We start from the raw sequence: 21899 nt of genomic DNA on the forward strand, positions 1-21899 counted from the left end.
TTTAATGTTCATAACAATGGAGTTTTGAATATGCTGTACTAGATTATAGGTCCCTATAGTGAAGTACAGCAGAGACGGAATTTCCTGAAACCTAAGGCAATACAAGCTAATGATGAGAAATGTTGAGAGATCAAGCAAATCTTTAGTGAGCCACATTGTAGCCTGGATATCCCACAAATATCAGTTCATAGAATAGACTGCAAAAGTACTTTACATGGAAATATGAAAGATGAGTTCATTTTCATTCCAAAAACAAAAGTATGCAGATGGTTGAAGTTGAGAAATGTGGTTCTTTGGACAAAAACTTTCAGAAACATCACAGCCAGCATGTCTCCAGGTTTGCTAAGGGATTCTGGGTATTAAAATGCCTTCCTCAACTTCTGGTGATGGTGGTCATCCTACATCTTGCGTATGGGGAAAAAATGAAACTGGCATACCTCTGCAAAAATTGTCTTTGTTTTGATTGCCCTGTATTCACTTGCATTTGAGGAGTTAAATTTTCCTATAAAAGAATTTCCTCAATAGTCTAGCCAGATTATGAGGAAATACCTGCATTCCAGTGTTAAGAATTTGGTCTGTCTTGCCCTCCCAAAAGAGCAAGGTGATATATGCAAGGTACGTCATCCTACTGCGGTTTATGAACTCTTATTGTCAACATGCATGTGCAAGTGGAAAAGAAATCTTACCAGTGTCATTTTGGACTACAGCTATTTTTCATCTTTAAAACTATGTTAAAACATGCTTGATAGTGTATACTGATATAAACTTATGAAAGAAACTTCTGCGAAAAAGGAACCAAAAGGAAAAAAAATGGGAACAAACTGAGAAAAATAAAAATAGTACTGAATACTGCCCTATCTGGCTAAGAAACCCTTATAAAAGCCAACAACTGTTTGTTTATTAAACATTTATATCCCATTTTTCCATAACACTATTAAGGCAGCAGAGAACATGTTTTCAAATTACTTCTGAAAAATAATGAAAAATGTAGAAATAAAAAACTTCCTGAATAACATGAGTTCAGTTCTATCCTAAAAGTCCAACAATGCACTAAATGAAATTATTTTGGAGAATTTATTGTCTAATATTATAGTACACCACACTGATTTCTAGTTTATATAATTTTCTTATGCAAAAAAGCATTTTGGGAAGTGTATCCTAGCCTTAAGTACACTATAATTTAATGCAATTCCATTTATTTTAAAAGCCTGGGAATGTAATAATAAGGAATACTGTTTACAGAGGAACTAATGAACATGCAAAAAAAATCGATACAATTTAGTCCAAACTAGAAAACATCAATTAAACCAACTGCCAAGATAATAAATCAGAATGTATTTAAATCCCACTGACTCAGTGAGTCTCTAAAGTGAAATCAAAGTGCTATTGCATACTACAATGCCATTACATTGCTCCTGATGTTTTGTCCTTTTTGATACACAATCAGAATGATACTGTTTGTGTCAGTCTGGAAAAGAAAATACTTCTTATAAAAGTATTATCTAATGAGACATAGCCAAAACAGTCTTTTTTCATCTTGATTTGAACACATCTGTTGTTATACTTTGCCTAAAGGCAAGGAATAAAAAAAAATAATGGTAGAGGTTTTCAACTATTGGGGATGATTTACCCAATGTTGTTTTCTCCCTTCAAATAGCTTCTGACTTGTTTCTGACTAAGAGCCAAAAAAAGAAAGAGTAAGATGAGGGAGGAGCTAAATTACACCATATCTAAATGTCCTTCAGCTGGGGACTTAGCCATTTTGCTGGTACAAATTTAGGACAGAACAAGTGTGGCCCTAACTCATTTCCAGGATTCCTAGGCTGGAACAGATTTTGATTCAGCACCGCTTCAATCAATGTGTCATTGATTGCCCTGTCTTTGGGGCATCTTGGGGTACATCTACACCAGGCATGGGCAAACTCCAGTCCTCCAGGTGTTTTGGACTTCAACTCCCAGAAATCCCAGCCAGTTTACCAAATGTTAGGATGTCTGGGAGTTGAAATCCAAAAGACATGAAGGAATTAATATAGTTTGATACCGTTTTAACCGCCATGGCTCAATGCTATGGAATCACTGAAGTCGTAATTTCGCAAGACCTTTAGCATTCTCTGCTGAAGACTGCTGGTGCTTCACCATACTTCAACTCTCACAATTCCACAGCATTGAGACATATAAGAATACATAAATGATTGATGTTTCAAACATGAGTTTTTAATTTCCATCATGATCACGTTTAGCCTTAATGATGAGGCTTCACACTGAAAATATGAGAAGCACATGCTTTCATTATTAAACACAACATGTATCATGTACAATTATACAACTTCTAATAAATTCATTCCTCAACAATGTTGTCTATGATCTATTCTGAAAAAAACTGAAATTTACTAAAACACACTGAGAAATCTGTTTTTAATTAAACTCTATTACATTTATCAGTGCTTTGAGGAACTACAACTGCCATCCATATATTAATAATGCTTTTAAAGACAGAAAGATCTGTCCACAAGAATTCTAGACAAAATGTTGTTGGTTACTTCATGGCCCTGAATTAGATTATCACATTTTCCCCCTTCTGTGGAGCCTAGGACTTATTTTCAGTGCATAACATCAACAATGTCCAATACAGCTGTTCCATATTTATTTTTAAGCACATCTTTCAATATGTTCTCTTCATCTATATTTACCATCTATTGTGCAAACTCTGCACTTTTAAAATTTTCACCTGTTGTTTCCTCTAATAATCGCTGATGTGGCTCCAATGCTCAATCTCCAGGGTGAGGGGTCAGAGCTGAGCCCTTTGGTCCTTCCTAAGGAAGGAAGCATCCACTGTTCTATTGCCTTCTGGAAACTTGGCTGCTGAAATTGTTCTGTTTCAACCCCAAAATCAGCTTAACAAAAATAGCTAGCAGTAAAAAATGAAGAGAGAAGCAATAATCTTTGATTATTCACAGACAAGCCCAAGAGGCTTAAGATCAGGATTTCTACCACAACACTCTTTCATGTTGGTGGCAGGAACAGTCAAGGCCAGTACAGACAAATTATCATCTTGGTATTCTTGTGCTGGAATTTCAAGTGTTGTCAAGAACTGGTTGCAATCATTTCCAGAAAATGTCTGACAAAAACCTAAACCCTGATGAATGAAGGTAAGTTTGAAATAAAACAAGCACTACATGTTTCATCAATTGAATCTAGGGAGGAAAAACATTTACAGCTGGCTTTTAGCTGAAATTATTCAAATTTGAGAAACCTCTCAGCCACATGTTCAAAGTGAACAAACCACTATAGTATAATCTGTCTCGTTCCTCCCTCTTCTATTTTTACAAAACAAAGGCAGTATCAGAGTACTCTTTAGGATAGATATAAGCAGGATAGATGAGTCCCCTCGGGTGAGAAAGGCGGGGTAGAAATGTTGTAAATAAATAAGCATCATGACATGAAACATTTTTCAGCCTTCAGGAAAATAAGCCAAGTGGAAGATAGAAATTTTGTGAATCTGCCATGCTTCAGTCAATAATGATGACAAACTTTGTACTCGGCAACATGCTCACTTGTTTCTTTCTCATTTTTTGCTATTTTTTTATGGCCACAACAAAACTACAAATCAGTACAGAGGAGTGCATTAAACAAAAGGCTTAAAGAATCAAAGTTTGTTCCCCGGGGAAGACTGAAGACATCCGTCTATTTGGAATTAGCGTGCTCATCCCATCACCAAATGCATCTTTGGGTGGAACAGTCCCATTATCTAATTCTCACTTGTTTCTATTAAACTGTCTCATCATGATCTAGGTATTTCTTCCACCACACTGGTTTGGAAAAATGCATACATAACAGAATACAACCTTATTCCTTTTCTCTCCCTTCGGCTTCTCCTTCCTTCCTTCCTTAGGCTTCTCCTTAGGAAGGAAGTAGAAAGAGGGATTTACAATATTATTTTATGATTTGTACTATTATTTTAGTGTTTATTTAAAAACCGCGAAATAGCAAGTCAGCAAAAAGCAAACCACAAAGTAGTGAGGGAACACTGCATATTATTGTTGCTATTATTATAAATAAATATTTCAGGATTACCATCCATGTTTATAGCATTCTGGCCATACTTACAATGGAAAGGTGATGCAAGATGATCTTGGCTCATTCTTAAAGGCAATGAACTTTCTGTAGATTGCTCTCCTGAAACTGATTTCTTTGCTGGATAGTACTTAGGTTTGATGATGTATTCTTGGGTTTGCCCATGATGCACATTCATCATCAAAGTCTGAGATGAAACAGGCAGTCTATATGAAGGAACAAGAAAAACAGAGAACAAAGTATTAAATTAATCAGATGCTGCCACCAGGCTGGACAAGATATTGTATGCCAACAAATATAGAGATAGCAAATTCTCCAATATTATTGCTGATCTTATCTTATTTTTTGTAACAATACAGTACTTGTTACTCTCTGTAATATAATGTTAATGTGTATTTTGTATTCCATGTATGCTTAATATATTTGTCATGGTTTTTTGTAAGAACAATAAACACACTGATGATACTGATGACAGTGATGATATACTGTAAATTATAGCCCAACCATGGTAAATATTTTTTTAAATTGGAGATTAGCATATTATTACATTTCTTGAATAGAAACAAATACTTAATTCATATTCCCAAGAAAAATGTCTTGGTGAAAGTGAAAAATGATAGCAACATTGGGTTGCTGTGAGTTTTCCGGGCTGTATGGCCATGTTCCATAGAATTATAGAATCATAGAGTCGGAAGAGACCTCAGGGGCCATCCAGTTCAACCCCCTGCCAAGATGCAGGAAATCGCATTCAAAGCACCCCTGACAGATGGCCATCCAGCCTCTGCTTAAAAGCCTCCAAAGAAGGAGCCTCCACCACACTCCGGGGGAGAGAGTTCCACTGCCAAACAGCTCTCACAGTGAGGAAGTTCTTCCTGATGTTCAGGTGGAATCTCCTCTCCTGTAGTTTGAAACCATTATTCTGCATCCTAGTCTCCAGGGCAGCATAAAATAAGCTTGCTCCCTCCTCCTCCCTATGACTTCCCCTCACATATTTATACATGGCTAATGCTTCCAGAAGCATTCTCCCTGATGTTTTGCCCACATCTATGGCAGACATCCTCAGAGATTGTGAGGTCTGTTGGAAACTAGGCAAGTGGGTTTTACATATCTGTGGAATGTCCAGGATGGGAGAAAGAACGCTTGTCTGTTTGACGCAAGTGTGAATGTTGAAACTGGCCACCCTGAGTAGCATTTAATGGTCTTGCAGCTTCAAAGCCTGGCTACTGTCTGCCTGGGGAAATCCTTTCTTGGGAGGCGTTAGCTGGCTCTGATTGTTTCCTGTTTGGAATTCCTGTTTTCTGCGTGTTGTTCTTTTATTTACTTTCATGATTTTAGAGGTTTTTTAAAAAACTGATAGTCAGATTTTGTTCATTTTCATGGTTTCCTCCTTTCTGTTGAAATTGTCCACATGCTGTGGATTTCAATGCTTTCCCTGTGTAGTCTGACATGGTGGTCGTTACAGATAGTATCATTACTGATGCTCAAGGTTTAACAAGTAATAAAATATTTTTGCAAAACTGATATTTATATATACCTTTCCCCATAATGTCATGTGATAAGAATAGGGAAGGAAAGAGTAAAACCATAAGATAAGATTTTTTACCTACTGTATATTCTAGATTCATAGTAATGTAAACATAATCAAAGAGGGCTTTCTTTTGTTCTTTTTTTTAAAACAGTTTTTAATGTAAACTTTTTCACTTTTTTCCTGTCTAGTGATAGGAACCAGAGGCGGGAAAAGATTGATGTTGGACTGTGAGCCCCAACAGCCCTATCCAATATAGTAAATGGTGAGGAATAGTGGGAGTTGCAATTCAACTTTGAGAGGGCCATATGAATCTCAACCTTTACTCTGAGTCTACACAGTTAAAATTGTGAAAACATGAAGCAATGACCTTGATACTAATTTAAAATAATTCAAGTATTGTAGTATAAGCTCAAACATCACTCAGCCTAGAGCTCAAGAAAATTCTCTTGATATGAAGAATTCTTGGACTGCCTTTATCAAACAACTGTGACAGGCGGATCTGAGAGAAGCAACATTTGGCAAGCAAAAAACCGTCTAGACTAAATAAGCCAACACTAACTCCAGCCATCTTTTATAAATGCATGTTATTTACAGTAAGTCTGATGAGTTGCACAGCCAACAATCCTTTAAAGATGCTGTTTCCCCACCACCATCGCCAAAGCACACTTTTCTGTAACATCCATTCTTTTAGCACCTTGGCTGTCTTTCTATGCCATTTTTCAAATAAATAACAAATCTCATAAACTGTATTTGCCAAATACACATAGCATATTTTATAATATACACTGGTTACATGCATTAGCTGTTATATTTTCATTTCTACATTCAACATTTGCATATTGGTGATAAAGAAAACCTTCTAGAGATGGTACACAACATCAGATTGAGGGCCCTTCTACACAGCCATATAACCCAGAATATCAAGGCAGGAAATCCCACAATATTTGTTTTGAACTGGAATATATGGCAGCGTGGACTCAGATAACCCAGTTCAAAGCAGATATAGTGGGATTTCCTGCCTTGATATTCTGGGTTATACGGCTGTGCGGAAGGGCCCATAGATAGAAATATCTGAAGGATAAGGAATTGATAAACATTTCTATACCAGGTTGACTTGTAATGATATCCAGAGGTTGACTAATTGTCATTAGTAGCTAGCTGCTGGTCTTCTGTTTGAGCGGACACACACATACACTATGTTTGCAAATGTGGGGGACTGCCTGTCTGCTGAAAAATATTGGCAAAGTGCCCTTTAGCTATTCACAGAAGCTCAACAGCAAAGAGACCAATTTTTGTCCAGCTGTGGATTTCAATGGAAACTTGCCATCATACAGGGCCCCGCTGCTGCCACCAATTAACATAACAGAGAGAACTAGATCTGACTTTTCCCTTCCATAGAAAGGAAACCAAAAAAAGGTTGATGGGTAAATGCTGCACATTTTTGACCCTTTTCCCACTTGTGGGTACAAGGACTTTGAAATATCTAATGGAGCCATATGAAAGAGCTCTCTTATTCAGTCCAGCAGACAGCGTTCTGACACAACCAAAAATATGCAACAGTCGGTCAAATGGATAGGACTATAGTTATCAGATTCCAAGTTCAGTTTCAAATAGTTTGTATGGCATTCTTCCCCAAACTGGCTCTCTTCAAATATGGTGAACTATAGTTCTCATCATGGCACTGGCTGGAGAGGCTGGCATTAGTGGCCCAGCATAGCTGGAGAGCGGTCAGATGAGGACTGGGTGTTCCACATGAATTCTGTATACACACCTACATAGTCATCCTTCTGAATTAGAGTAATTTAAGGGTAACTTTGCATTCAAGTCTGGGTTTACATAAGGATGATGAGATAGAATTTGCTTCATTATCCATTTGTAGTTCTCTGTAGCACTACTCAGCTGTTCCTAAGCGTATATAGTAAAAGCACAAGTGGAGGAAACACACTATCCCCACCATCCTCTATCATCACGCCCAACATCTTCATATACTTGGAGGGTGATACCCTGTTTCCCCTAAAATAAGACATCCCCAGAAAATAAGACCTAGGAGAGGTTTTGCTGAATTGCTAAATATAAGGCCTCCCCCGAAAGTAAGACCTAGCAAAGATTTTGTTTGGAAGCATGCCCGCCAAACAGAACACTAGAGCAGGGGTCCTCAAACTTTTAAAGCAGAGGGACGATCCACAATCCTTCAGACTGTGGAGGGGCCAAATTCTAATTTGGAAAAAAAAAACCGAACAAATTCCTATGCACACTGCACATGTCTTATTTGTAGTGCAAAAGAACAACAATGAAAGAACAATACAATATTTAAAAATGAAAACAATTGTAACCAACATAAACCTATCAGAAGTGTAGGCCTGCTTCTGGCCAATGAGATAGTCAATTAGGATTGTTGTTGTTGTGTGCCTTCAAGTCATTTCAGACTTTGGGTGAGCCTAAGTCTAAAATTATTTATTTATTCATTTACTACATTTATTTATTACATTTATATCCTGCCCTTCTCACCCCGAAGGGGACTCAGAGCAGCTGTATATACATACAATATATTATATTATTAGCATAGCACAATATTAGCATTATATATTACTATATTGAACTATACCACTATACTGTAATATTATATGTAATATATAACATATAATTAATATTATTATATGGTATTATTATTAGTATTATATTGTATAACATTATAATATTATTATCAATATTATATTGTATATACAATATATTACATTATTAAAAATGATATAAAATATATTATAAATCTGAGGGCGGGGGCCAGGTAAATGACCTTGGAGGGCCGCATCCGGCCCCCGGGCCTTAGTTTGGGGACCTCTGCACTAGAGCATGCAGGATCGGTAAATGTACATACCATAAAGTGTTGTACATGGAAATATTGGTAGTAACAAAAAATTCTTGATAGGATTCACAGTTTGTCTGGTTATGCTGGTTTATGATGACAACTACTGTACAATATATAATAAATGTTCTTTTTTTTTTTGTTCAACAATAAATGTGAATTCTTCTTCATGGAAAAATAAGACATCCCCTGAAAATAAGACCTAGAGCATCTTTGGGAGCAAAAATTAATATAAGACACTGTCTTATTTTCGGGGAAACATGGTATGTCTAGAAAGTCTAGCAAATGCTGAATCATTACAACAATAATTGTTTTGTGTGTGTGTTTGTGTGTGTGTGTCAGGAGTGACTCAAGAAACTGCAAGTTGCTTCTGGTTGAGAGAACTGGCCACCTGCAAGGACGTTGCCCATGGGATGCCCAGATGTTTTACCATACTGTGAGAGGCATCTCTCATGTCTCCACAAGCTGGAACTGACAGACAGGAGCTTACCCACTCCCAAGATTTGAACCTTTGACCTTTCAGTCAGCAGTCCTGCTGGCACAAGGGTTTAACCCATTTCTCAATAATAATAATAATAATAATAATAATAATAATAATAATAATACGTGCCAAAAGATCTCAGCCGGCATTTGGAAACAATAGACATTGACAAAATCACGATCTGCCAACTGCAAAAGGCCACTCTACTGGGATCTGCACGCATCATCCGAAAATACATCACACAGTCCTAGACACTTGGGAAGTATTCGATTTGTGATTTTGTGATACGAAATCCAGCATATCTATCTTGTTTGCTGTGTCATAATAAAATAATAATAATAATAATAATAATTATTATTATTATTATTTATCTATAACCCACCCCATCTCCCTGAGGGCACTCAGGGCAGTTTCCAGCACGTAACAAAGTGGCAAACATTCAATGCCAAGAACAAACAAATAACAAATCAAACAATAGATAAAACAAACTCTATATAACATTATAAAATTATAAAACTAACCAAAAATAACCAAAAATTAAACATTAAATAAACATAACGCCTCACACACATTTACCATATGATAAGCTCTTAAAGATTAGACTAAAAGTATCAGTAAATTCTTGATTTTTATACTTATTTTATATACTTATATTCCTGGGGCTACTTAAACATTTCTCAGGCAGAAAGGGGTCACAAATGGAAAAAGTTTAAGAAGCCCTGCTTTAAATATAGCTTGAAAATGGAGACTTCTATGTGAAGTTTCAAAAGAACTATAGACCAGGCACCACACAGAGGCAACCCTAAGGGAAGCCCATAGTAGTGTTTTCTTGCCAAATTTGTTCAGGCAACAATTGAGATTATCTTTCTCTTTGAAAGAGTGTGATTTGAACCCCTGTCTTACAGAGTCTTAATACAATATTCAAACCATTAAACCATTTCTACTGATTTTTCTTTACCATTTGCATGAACATTCCCTCAGGTGAGCACTTATTAATGTATCAGCCAGATACTTTAAATCCATAAATTTCGCCTATATCAGAGACACCCTCCTTTTCCAGCTTGTGAGGCTGCTAAAGTTGCAACCATAAAAAAAAAATCACGTATTTTTCCTGGATTGCGTCCTAACCACTTGTGCATGTATACATTTGTAACAGATGGGAGTACTTGCACAAGTGAAAAATGTACTTTCCTAATTGGACCTTAGGTTTTTGCTGTAATTTAAATAGCTGTTGGTGGCTTCTGATTTTGTACATCATGCAAACAATATAAATCATTATCTTTTTACCTTACTTGGGGAGTAAAAGCAGGCATATTTTACTGTTCCTCATTTCTGAAATCCAAATCCATCATATTGGAATGCAAGGAAATGCAAACACAGCTAACCAAAGAACACTGTATCCCTGACTTCAGCCCATGATCAACATGGATAAAGTATGTGAAAAGGAATCTAAACCTTCTGTTGTAAAAATAGGTGTAACTTCAGTCCAATGTCAGCTTGCAAGAAGCAAGTATGAGGCTATTTCTGACACATGCCTGAACCAACAATGTCTGGAAGAACTTGGCATTCTTACTGCAAAACCACTTTGCCTATATTTTCTTAAGTACTCTGGACCAAAAGCCCAGACTGCATACCAGAGGTCTAGGAATAGGTTGTTTTCCTATTTGCATTAGGTAAATCTCTAGTTTCTTAAAAAAAATGCACTTTGTTCATCCTTTCTTCTTTGGCTAAAAACCTTGCATTCAATACCAATGATAATGATTGGGCATGTAGCATTCAAAAAAAATATATAAACCAGAGAATGGCTATGCTTTTTTTGTCCCTGAATTTTAAACTATCTGCAGAAGTCATATAAAAGCATAATGCTCTGGAATTTTCTTTCTCATACAGAAGCCCCACCCCTACGCCACCAGTTTCAATTGGAGCAGGGTGTGGATGAATTGGGATAAGCCATTCAAAACAATACAATTCAATCATTCATTGGGGCATGCCAAAAGTGTTCAGCACAACTAAAACAGAATTCAGACTATCTACTGCTTTAAATAATTTCCCAGTTTGAATGGAATGTTTTCATTTCTTCACAAAAACCAATGATTAGAAGTACAAATTGACAGCTGACACTGTTATTTGTGGTCTCTTTCACACCACTACAGCTATGCTTCCACTTTAATTGCCATGGGAATATCTTATGGATTTCTGGGATTGGTAGTTCAAGGAAAGAGAATTCGTATTCAAAACCACAGAGCTCTAGTGCCGCCACAGACTACAAATCACCTTTCACAGGGTTCAGCTATGGCAGTGGCGCAATGGGTAAACCCTTGTGCCGGCTGGTCTGCTGACCTGAAGGTTGGGTTGCTGACCTGAAGGTTGCTCATTCGAATCCACGAGACAGAATGAGCTCCTGTCTGTCAGCTCTAGCTTGTGGGGGCATGAGAGAAGCCTCCCAGCAGCATGATAACACATCTGGACGTCCCCTGGGCAACGTCTTGGTAGACGGTCAATTCTCTCATTGCAGTATGTTCTCAAGTCGCTTCTGACACAAATAATAATAATAATAATAATAATAATAATAATAATAATAATAATAAACAAACTATGGCAGTTATGGTGGAATCAAAGGGGTAAAGCTGTGCATGTGAAAATACCCTATAATAAAGTAATTTGGGTGTAAGGTAAAGGTTTTCCCCTGACGTTAAGTCCAGTTGTGACCGACTCTGGGGGTTGGTGCTCATCTCCATTTCTAAGCTGAAGAGCCAGTGTTGTCCATAGACATCTCCAAGGTCATGTGGCCGGCATGACTACATAGAACGCTGTTACCTTCCTGCCGGAGTGGTACCTATTGATCTACTCACATTGGCATGTTTTTGAACTGCTAGGTTGGCAGGAGCTAGAGCTAACAGCGGCCGCTCCCGCCGCTCCCGGGGATTGAACCTGGGACCTTTCGGTCTCCAGCTCAGTGCTTTAATGCACTTCGCCACCGGGGCTCCTTCAATTTGGGTGTAAGAAGATATAATCAAGCTATATTTGAAAACCAATGTACTAAGTAAGAACAATTTTACTTTCTGGGAGTAATGGGTAACAGTTTTTAGTTGCTTCCAAAAAGTTACTTTTTTCAGGAAGCATTTTAACGGGAAGTTTTCAAATTTCATTCTCTTACCAACCCTAAAATAATACTAATTAATGGGAAGGTAAGAAGGAGTAAAATGATATAATAAGTTCAGCCTTTTCATCCTCATCATAGTAAGTAAAAACAGTACGTTAGTTTTGAAATACTGTAATGAGTTACAGAATGGATTTCTTTTTAACCTAACTTTCCAAGCATTACATAGAATGCAACATTGCATGGCTTTAAATTTTACAAACTGGGTTCATGCCACTGAGCCAGAAAAGCAAAGTAGCCTAACTAGTACTTGAAGGGCATATGCTGCACTATAGAATGATTTTCTTAATCTTGAAACACAATCCTGTCATGAGGACAAGTTAAAACTATACACTGTATAAATAAAAAGGAGAGGCTACAAGATGTTTCAAATTACATCCTCAAGGCTAATCTTGAGAAGATATTTCACATTCTCTGATTTACATGCAGATACCTCCTCCAACTCTCCTCACTCTTATGACTTGGTATATGTTTGAAATCTCAAATATATCAGCCTATTTTAAAATATTGTCTTCTTAAAAAGAACACTATTGTTCATCAAGCAAGGGCAAAAGCACACACATACAAACTGAACCAAAATATATTTTGAATGAAAGAGCAAATTACACTGTAATATAATAATTTGAACTGTGGAGTCTAGGATTCAAATTCCCAGTCAGCCATGTGTACCAACTTGGGCAAGTCGTATTATCGCAGCTTCTGAAATCTTGCCTAGAAAACCCAGTGATGTCGTCTCAGAGTCTCAATAAATGACTTAAAGGTGCCCAGCAACAAACCCTATGAAATTCATGAGGTAGCCATAAATTAACAGACAACTTGATACACACAAAAATACTGAAGGAAAGTTGAGAAATAAATTAGCAATGTTGCAACGACCAATAGACTGCTATTAAAATTGTACCTTGCTAAATTCCATTTACAGCTTTACACACAAGCAAAGCAAATATACACACTAGCTTGGGTACTCAGCAGTGCCCAGGTTGAAAAAGCCATTTTTTTGTTTTGGGTGTTATGTAGTATCATGTAATTGATTAGTAACAACTATTTATTAGAAAAAGCCAGTCTTTAATTTCATTTGTTATGAATGATCCCATTAGAAAATACATAACAAAGGATGAACTACAGTTGGTAGTTCCTGTTTGCTGTGTGCCATAGGAAATGGTTAAGGGAGAGGCAGTGGGCAGGGTTATGCAAATTCCACATCAATGAAAAGAGAAAGGAACCCTGGGAAGTGTCTTTGGTGGAGGAAAAACAGAAAATTCAGGAGGACAAACAAATGGTCAATACTTTTATTAGAATATTGCATCCACTTTTCCCTAGAGCTAAGATGAAGTTAGCAAAAAATAAATAAAACATAGAAAAAATGCATCCATTTATTGTTAAATTGACATTGAAATATGTGAAGAATTAAAAACCCACTCAAAACATATCAATTAAAAGGGAAAATATAAAATTGTACAGTGTTCTATTCAGAATCCTTTCCTTACAAAAGAATGTTTGCAAAGGCTCATCAATATTAAAACACTTATTAAATATTTTAATTGTATCCTATCTTTCTGTCCAAAACATGGCATTCAGTGCATAAGCAAATAAAGCTTACATCTACCAGTAGAAAGACAATGAAGTGGGAGCCAGCAGGATCTGGTCACCAATTGGGAAACATTCTTTTTTATATTACTATTTCTGAATCCGGAAAGAGAAGGTTTGGGGAGTCGTAGTAAAAGAGATGACACTTCCCAACCTCAACAGAATTAGGGACTAGATAGATCACATTTTTATTCGTACACCTATATGAAATCCCAAAAATCACAGTTGATCAATCTGGAAATACAACGTTACTTCATGAAAGCAAACTGAATGGGGATGAGAGAAATATAGATTTTAACATTGCACAAAATGTGTGATATGTTGTAATAGTTGCAAGTAGTTCAGGTTTTACATAGCACTGCACACAACATAAGCAGATTCTAAAAAAGTAAAATTTGAGCAACTGAAAGAGCATGTTTCTCTAGTGATTGCTGTTCTCTGTTTAAGACAGTCTTATCACACTTGTGTTGTATGACCCCCTTACACAAAGGAAATGGGTCAGCATTGCAGACTTCAGAATTTATGTCTGCTTACCATGACGTATAACCCAAACATGAGGTTAAACTGTAAGCAAAACACAAGACACAAGGCAGTACGCAATTCTCAGGGCTATGTGGGTACCCTAACAAACATTGTACTTTCACCTATGAAAATAAAAATATGACATTTCCCAGTCTGCAAGGATCTGTCTGCATAAGAAAAAAATGAGTGAGTTTATCTATTCAAAATATACTCCTCTTACAGTCAAAATTTTAAGAAAACACAATAAAATGCTGTATTGAAAACAATCAGAGATTGTGGGGATCACAGCCTCAGAAAAGTAAAAATGCCTCCCACATTAGAAAAAAATCGTGTAGGTGTCCATCAAGGTAACCTGGAGAGATGTTTCCAAAAGAAAGGCACCACAGCTTTTCTCCCATCTCATTTCTGATTATGGCAAAATTGTAGAAGACCTCTAAGGACCATTTACTGTGCAAGCTAACTGATATTGGAGATTATGTTTCCCTAAATCCAAGTCCATATCTGTGTGGAAAGTAAAACATGAACACTTTGCATTATGCTTTAAGATAAACAAGAAGCCAACAGAATGCTTGAAGCTCTGTATGAGAGATGTGTTCCCAACATGTGATTTTAGTTTGTAGCCTAACCGCTGTATTTTGAATTCATCAACGTCTCCAGGCAGTCAACAGATACAACACATTGCAGCAATCTAATCCAGAAGTCAGGTAACGTCTGCCTCTCAGGTTGTAATAGGTATCTTATCCTAGTAAGACTACTTGGGCCTCTAACAGCACAGTCGGACAAATGAGAACTAATGATTTTGTCTGTGTGGATTCTGAAAACTGTTCTTATTGTTGTTGTGTGCCTTCAAATTGTTCCAAGGGGTTCCATGGTCTCTAGAGTCCTAATCCAACACCCAAACTACTATACTATGCTGGCTCTCATTGGGAACTGTGGCCTAAAAATAACTTTTCCAGTCTCTGGTTTCTATAACAGATGGAGAGCCTCTACCGTAACTGTTGAGGCCTGTGCAGCCTCTGAGGATAAGGACGGGGATTTTCTGTTTGAGCCTGGTGTTTCTGTGGGGAATGTGAATGTGTTTTGTGGGATGATGGGAATGTTTTGGATAGATCCGTTGTCAGGGAAACAGGCAGTGATTCTCATGAGAATCAGCCAGGGATTGACTCTGAAATGAATGTGGGGGAGACAGGAGGGTTACTGATAACCCAGCATTTACAGCTCAGATGGGATAGTGCGAAATAGAGACAAATTTGTTGTTCTCAAGGCTGAAAGAGAAATGAAGGGAACCCAAGTGTGAGAAAGAATGATGACATGGGCAAGAGGGAGTATTCTTACGGAATTAGAGGCAGTTTTCAGTGAGGAGATCAATGTTGGATTTTCATGTGTCAAGTTACCTGTCTTGGGAACTCCGAGTTAGGAGTTCTGTTCTTGGGTCTATATCTTGTTTTTCTGTCCTTGAGCACTAAAAGGAAAATTAAATGAAACTATTCAGCACAGTCTGTGCTATATACTAGCATAGCATTTAATCTGTTACTTTCTCACTTTTCTACTCCTGAGCAGCATAAGTACAGAAGCCAAAGTAGTACTAGAAAGGGAAAATCCCTCCCATCTGTTGCTGCAACATAATGCAACCTTCTACAGTCTTAGTATTTCCCTTGTGTTTAATCTAGCCCTAACTGAAAACAGAGGCCTGTTAAAATCCCACATACTTTTTCTCTTCCCTGTCCTAACAAGAATTATAGATTGTAAATCATATGCTTCACCTCTTAGCTAGATAGTATTTTGCAACTCCTACTGGCTACTGCCCAATTTAAACTATGCCATCCAGAAGCACATTATTAACGACACAAAATTCCATTACTAAAACAGATGATAAAACAACTAAACCCTCAATATTTTGGTACAACCAGAACATAGATGTAATCTTCCCAACACATGTTTGTTATTGGGCAATTATAAACAGTTTTCAATGATCTTAACATAGATTTCATTCAAGTAGTAAATTTCCAATGAGTCGGGTAACTTCAATGTCATCTAAATGACAGAATTTAGTAGCTTTTAAAGTAAGAGGCATGATGGATCAGACCAAGGATCTAACTGGCACAACAGTCTGTCCACAGTGTAGTAAATTGGTTGCCTATGGGCAGCCCGCAAGTAGGATAAGTGCAACTGCACCATTCATCTCACTGTCCTAGAAACTGATATTAAGAAACAACTGCCACCTACCCTTTTAGTAAAATTTATCTATTTGGATAATACATTAAATCACTGCTTCCACTGAAAGTCACCACTGTTAGGCAGAAAACAAGCTTACAGTTGGAAAGGAGCTACCAATACTGTCTGGTTGGACATATTTGGCCCATGGATAAGATTGTTGATAATGTGTTGTCGAAGGCTTTCATGGCCAGGATCACAGGGTTGTTGTGTTTTCCGAGCAGTATGGCCATGCTCCAGAAGTATTCTCTCCTGGCAAGGCCATTTAATGCTAATTGAGGTGATTAATTACAACATTCACACTGGCCTCCAACAGACAAGAGTTCTTTTCCCCACCCAGGATCTTCCACAGATATATAAACCTTCCTTGCTTAGTTTCTCCATATACCTCACAACCTCTGAAGATGCCTGCCATAAATGTGGGCAAAACATCAGAAGAGAATATTTCTGGAACATGGCCGTACTGCCCGGAAAACACACAACAACCCATTGTTGATAATTGTGAGAGATCACAATGGGTTATCATAAAATTGAGCAGCATTGTGTCTAGAACACTTTATCTTCTGGAAAATGCCCTAGGAAAGTGCTATAATAATAATAATAAATAATAACACTTTATTTTAACCCGCCCGCTCTCCCCAAGGAGACTCAGGGTGGCTAGTGCTATGAGATTCTACAAAGTTCAAGGTGTCTACTCTATATTACACTATCTTCCTGCAGGCCATTTCACACAACAGATGACAGAAAAAAATAGGTCTGACACAAAATAAACAATTAACAAGGCCATGCCGCAAATGATTACATCCTGAAACAATCACAAAATTGGTACAGAAAAATTTTTTTTTAAAACTTTTGAAGGACCAGTATTTTTCTTCCAACGAGAGAATTACAACAGTTAATAATAGAATGCAATAACTGCATATTTATTTAATCTTTAAATTTACCCAAGTAGCGAAAAACACTTTCCATAATGTTAACATGAAATGAATGCTGATATTGTAGCAAACTCTCAGGTCCTTGATCTCTATACGCACAAAACATATGAATCAATCTACACAAAATGTGTGTACTTCTAGAGTTTCTAGAGAGCAGTTGACAAAAATTAAGTGAAACTCTTCAAAATAATCAAAGATAATAACAAAAGTGTTAGCTGTATGCACTGCACATTAGGTGGCATATTGGATCAGATGTAAAACGCTCTGTGACTCAACCCCATTTTAAAAGCATTAGAAATATTATCAAACAGAAAACCACAGCAGCATGCACAATATGTCGAACAACTTGGCGAAAACTGCAGTGGCTTTCATGCAAACCGCCCCTTTCAGCATCAAAAAGGAAAACTCACTTTGAACTTCACTTGTGGTGTGAGAAACATTTAACAGGCATTCCCAAGGAATTCTGTATCTACCACCATACAATCTATTGTAGCAGGACCACTGGGGCGAAAATAAAAAAGGAAGTATCAGCTTTCATTGCAGCCAAACTAGCAAAAGACTTTCTGACACCTTGGCTTAAGCAATAATGACATAATCCAGTGCATAGCAAATAAAAACTTGTATTAGATTTGAAACCTAGGGGTCAGAAGGTTAGAATAAGTGTTCATATTTAATTAATATATGGTGTGTTATTTATCCGTTTCTATATTTTGGTCTGAATGATATCATGCTTTCAAGATTAGTATAATATATACTGCTAATATGTGTTTATATTTATATTTATGTATTGATGCAGCATTCTTGCGAAATTCAGTATGACAATAAATCTTAGCTGAAACTTGACCATTAAGTGCAATGGAAAGGAAGTAAATTGGTTCCTTACACTGAGGTCCCAAAGCACAACTGAGAAAAAACTCAGGGAAAAATGGATGTAATATTGCATTACTGTTTTATCTGTTTTATATTGTGATTGTATTATGTTGCTTATATTTTGTCCTTATGTTGTTTGGGCCTCTGCCCCATGTAAGCCGCCCCGATTCCCCACGGGGAGATGGTGGCGGGGTATAAATAAAGTTTTTATTATTATTATTATTATTATTATTATTATTATTATTATTATTATTATTAAAAACCTGCATGAAGGGATGTATATCAGTCTTCTGCTCTGTTTTCCATTTTGAATTATTCTAACCCAGTGGTTCTCAACCTATGGGTCCCCAGGTGTTTTGGCTTACAACTCCCAGAAACTCCATCCAGTTTACCAGTTTACCCACAGGTTGAGAACCACTGTCTCAAACCTAACTCCCTTTTACGCAATAATAAAATGCATATTAAATATTTTATTTTAATTGTATATCATCTTTTTGTCCAAAATGTGGCATTCAGTGTGTCTTATGTAAGGCACTGAAATCATATAAAACTTTTACAAAACCAGAATATTAATAATCAAACAAAATAACCAAATATTAATATATAAGGGGGAAAAACTTAAGACTGAAACATATAGCCTAAGGCAGATCAGAAAGTCTACTGAAAAAACACACAAACTCAATGAACAAAAGATTAACTACTAAAAACTCATTGGACAAAACAGCAAGATTAATGTTAAGAAAACATCACTTATGAGAATACACACATTTGGAGCATAACTGGTGAATGAGGGCAATGAAGAAATACCTTGCTGCTAATCCCATGCAGAAGTCACATTCATATGGGGAGAGCAACCTTTAGGGTACATGGGTAGCAGGGTATTTTTAAATAATACCCCACCCCCACCCCTAGCATCTTGGGCTCATCTACATGCTCTTTCTCCACTGGCTCTCTTTCAGCTCTTAAAAGAGAGCCTGGATCCATCCCACATTTTATTTTTTTCCTTCTAGTGGCATTGATAATAGTAGGTACAGGCAGTCTCCGAGTTACAAACATCCAACTTAGAAACAACTCATAGTTAAGAACAGAGGTAAGACAACAGGAAGTGAGAGAAATCTGCCACTAGGAGGGGAAATTCACCTCTGAAAGAGTTCTCATGGGGAAAAGGTGTCTCCACTGAAACTTTATCCCCAATTCTTGTTTCCACAACAAGCCAAATTTTCCAGAATCCAATTATCACAGGGACAGAAAGTGGGGCAAAATCTTCTGAACAGGAACACAGACAGAAAAACAAACACCACAGGGGTGTTAACCCCTCCCTATGCTTTTCAAAGCTTATAGATATAGATACATATAGATATAGATATATAGTCTTGAGCTACACTTAAAAACTACCTGTCCTGTCTTTCAAACAAATACAAGAACAAACCTACAGAACCTATCTTGCTTGTAACTTGGGGACTGCCTGTAGTGCATCGCTCCTCAAGAGGGAACTCAAGAAATATTATCTTTCATTCTTTTCAGCCAATCTTTTTCCTTGTGAGAAATGACATGTAATAAAAAGGGAAGATGAGCTCAGAAGTAGGGCAGAGGTATATGATGAGGTCTCATGACACAAAGTAAATACTGTTGCCTTTGGCAGATGTTTGTTCATATATTATTTCATAAAAACCTACAGAGACCAAAAATAATAATCTACAAATTTATTCATATTCAACTATTTTCAGAGGGACAAAAAAAAGAAAGACCCAACTCAGTATTCAACATTAGGCATATATACAATAGCAAAAATAGGTGGTTCAAATTTATGCTGCCAAGAAATGACATCTTCAAGAGAACTCAAACCAGCCTCTTCAAATTCTGGCAATCTCTACTATGAAAATAAACATTAGGAAAAAGAAAAGTGGAGCTTGCCACCTACTGCCCAACAGTGTAATAGTAAACACTCACAGTATATTCATTTTGATTCTATGATTCTGTGATTATGTAGTGTTGAGAAACTGTGTGGATTTTTTTAAACCAAATACTACAGATTTTCGCATACAGTATTGCCCTTCTCCCCCATTTCAACAGCAAATACATTCCCTACAAAGGATACATCCAAAACAATATCTCCAAAAGAAAGACAGCTAACTAAAACAGAATCTCAAACAAACAACATATAATAAAAGTGACAGAACTACACAATGTTTATTACAGTATACAAGCTAGCAAAGAATTATTTTGGAAAGGTGCCAGCCATATCGTCTAGAAGTCTGCCCTCATGATGGAATAATAAAACAATGATTTAGCTTGGCATATGATTAAAGAAAACTGTGTCTGCAATTGCAATTGTATCACAGAAGAATTGGTACTACCCATACGTACCTTCAAGCCACATATATGTTCATAATGTGGTTATGAAAGCTTGTATCATAGTAAGTAAGCTGGCATTTAACATGTCCTGGGGCTCTTGTAAAACGTGAGATTAAAGACAAGGAACATAAAGTTAAAAGATTGGGAAGGGCTCCTTCTATGTTACGTAAAGGCAAAATATTGTCAAATTAACAATGTATAAGCTGCCCTAGGCGCTTTTTTGACTGAAGAGTGGGATATACATGCTCCAAACAAATAAAGAGTATAAGTTTGACTAGGCTGAAGAAACCAATCCTCGTCTAATACAATCAACTCTCCATATTTGTGGGTTTGACTTTGAATCTCTAGTCAGTGGTTCTCAACCTGTGGGTCCCCAGATGTTTTGGCCTTCCCAGAAATCCTAAGAGCTGGTAAACTGGCTGGGATTTCTGGGAGCTGTAGGCCAAAACACCTGAAGACTCACAGGTTGAGAACCGCTGCTCTAGGTCCTCCAGTGTGAACGTGACCATAGAGGCACCGGGGGGGGGGGGATAATAAAAGTGAGATTTTCACAATTTCTACCTTCATACTTGAAAACATACTCCAGAGTGTGGGAATTGCCACAGAACACCATGGGAGGTGATACAGAAGCCTCCAAAGCAAAAGATGGGAGGAATCACCACATTTTCCTCCCCTGAACTGCTAAGCCTTTCACAAATAGATACCCTTTTTGTTTGCACAAAAGTGACTCTGAATCCAAACTATATAAATCTATAAATCTAAACAAAGTCAAATATAAACACAATACTCCCAGCTAAATATTTCTAAACTTTTGAATTGTTATATACATAATGTGGTATCAAAATAACTAGAAAGCCTAAAAGGAAGATATGCTATGCTTCAATTGTTCATGAGTTTGTGTATGAAGCACCACTTTGTTTGTACTAACTTTTACTGCTTTCCCCATGCAGTCAATTTCCTCTTGTTGTGTTGTTCTTTGATAAGGAAACAGAAGAGGCAGATATTTTGATATAGGAAAATGAAACTGTAAAGCACAAAGATTAGCAGACAAGCTCAAAGACAGTATACATTCTGACTTCTAAAAATGATTAGATAACCCTCGTGAATGTCCAGCCAACTCTTTCTTTGTTGTTGTCTGTGAGTTTTTTCCAAATGCTCTGCTCTCCTTTTTGTTCTAGAACACCGCTTCTAGTGTCCTTCTTGTTATTTTCCCTCCATCTGTCAAATACATGTTCTCCTGACCTTGCTATCTTGAATTACTTAGTTCATTTCTGCTCTAGTCTGCATCAAAAAGTTGGAGTGAAATGTGT

At 37.0% G+C, this 21899-nt stretch overlaps 1 protein-coding gene across 5 annotated transcripts in view; it reads right to left on the reverse strand.

The window, feature by feature from the left end:
* Positions 1-21899, reverse strand: part of ltbp1 (latent transforming growth factor beta binding protein 1) — a 212553-nt gene that overhangs the window by 156901 nt on the left and 33753 nt on the right. For all 5 annotated transcript variants that reach the window (XM_008125456.3, XM_008125451.3, XM_062974291.1 and 2 more), the window contains exon 4: positions 4108-4280. In XM_008125456.3, the coding sequence (XP_008123663.1) occupies positions 4108-4280 (173 nt within the window). The remainder of the gene's footprint in view (positions 1-4107; positions 4281-21899) is intronic.

Source organism: Anolis carolinensis, chromosome 1 (assembly GCF_035594765.1).
Source record: "Anolis carolinensis isolate JA03-04 chromosome 1, rAnoCar3.1.pri, whole genome shotgun sequence".
In the NCBI taxonomy this organism is placed as follows: domain Eukaryota; kingdom Metazoa; phylum Chordata; class Lepidosauria; order Squamata; family Dactyloidae; genus Anolis; species Anolis carolinensis.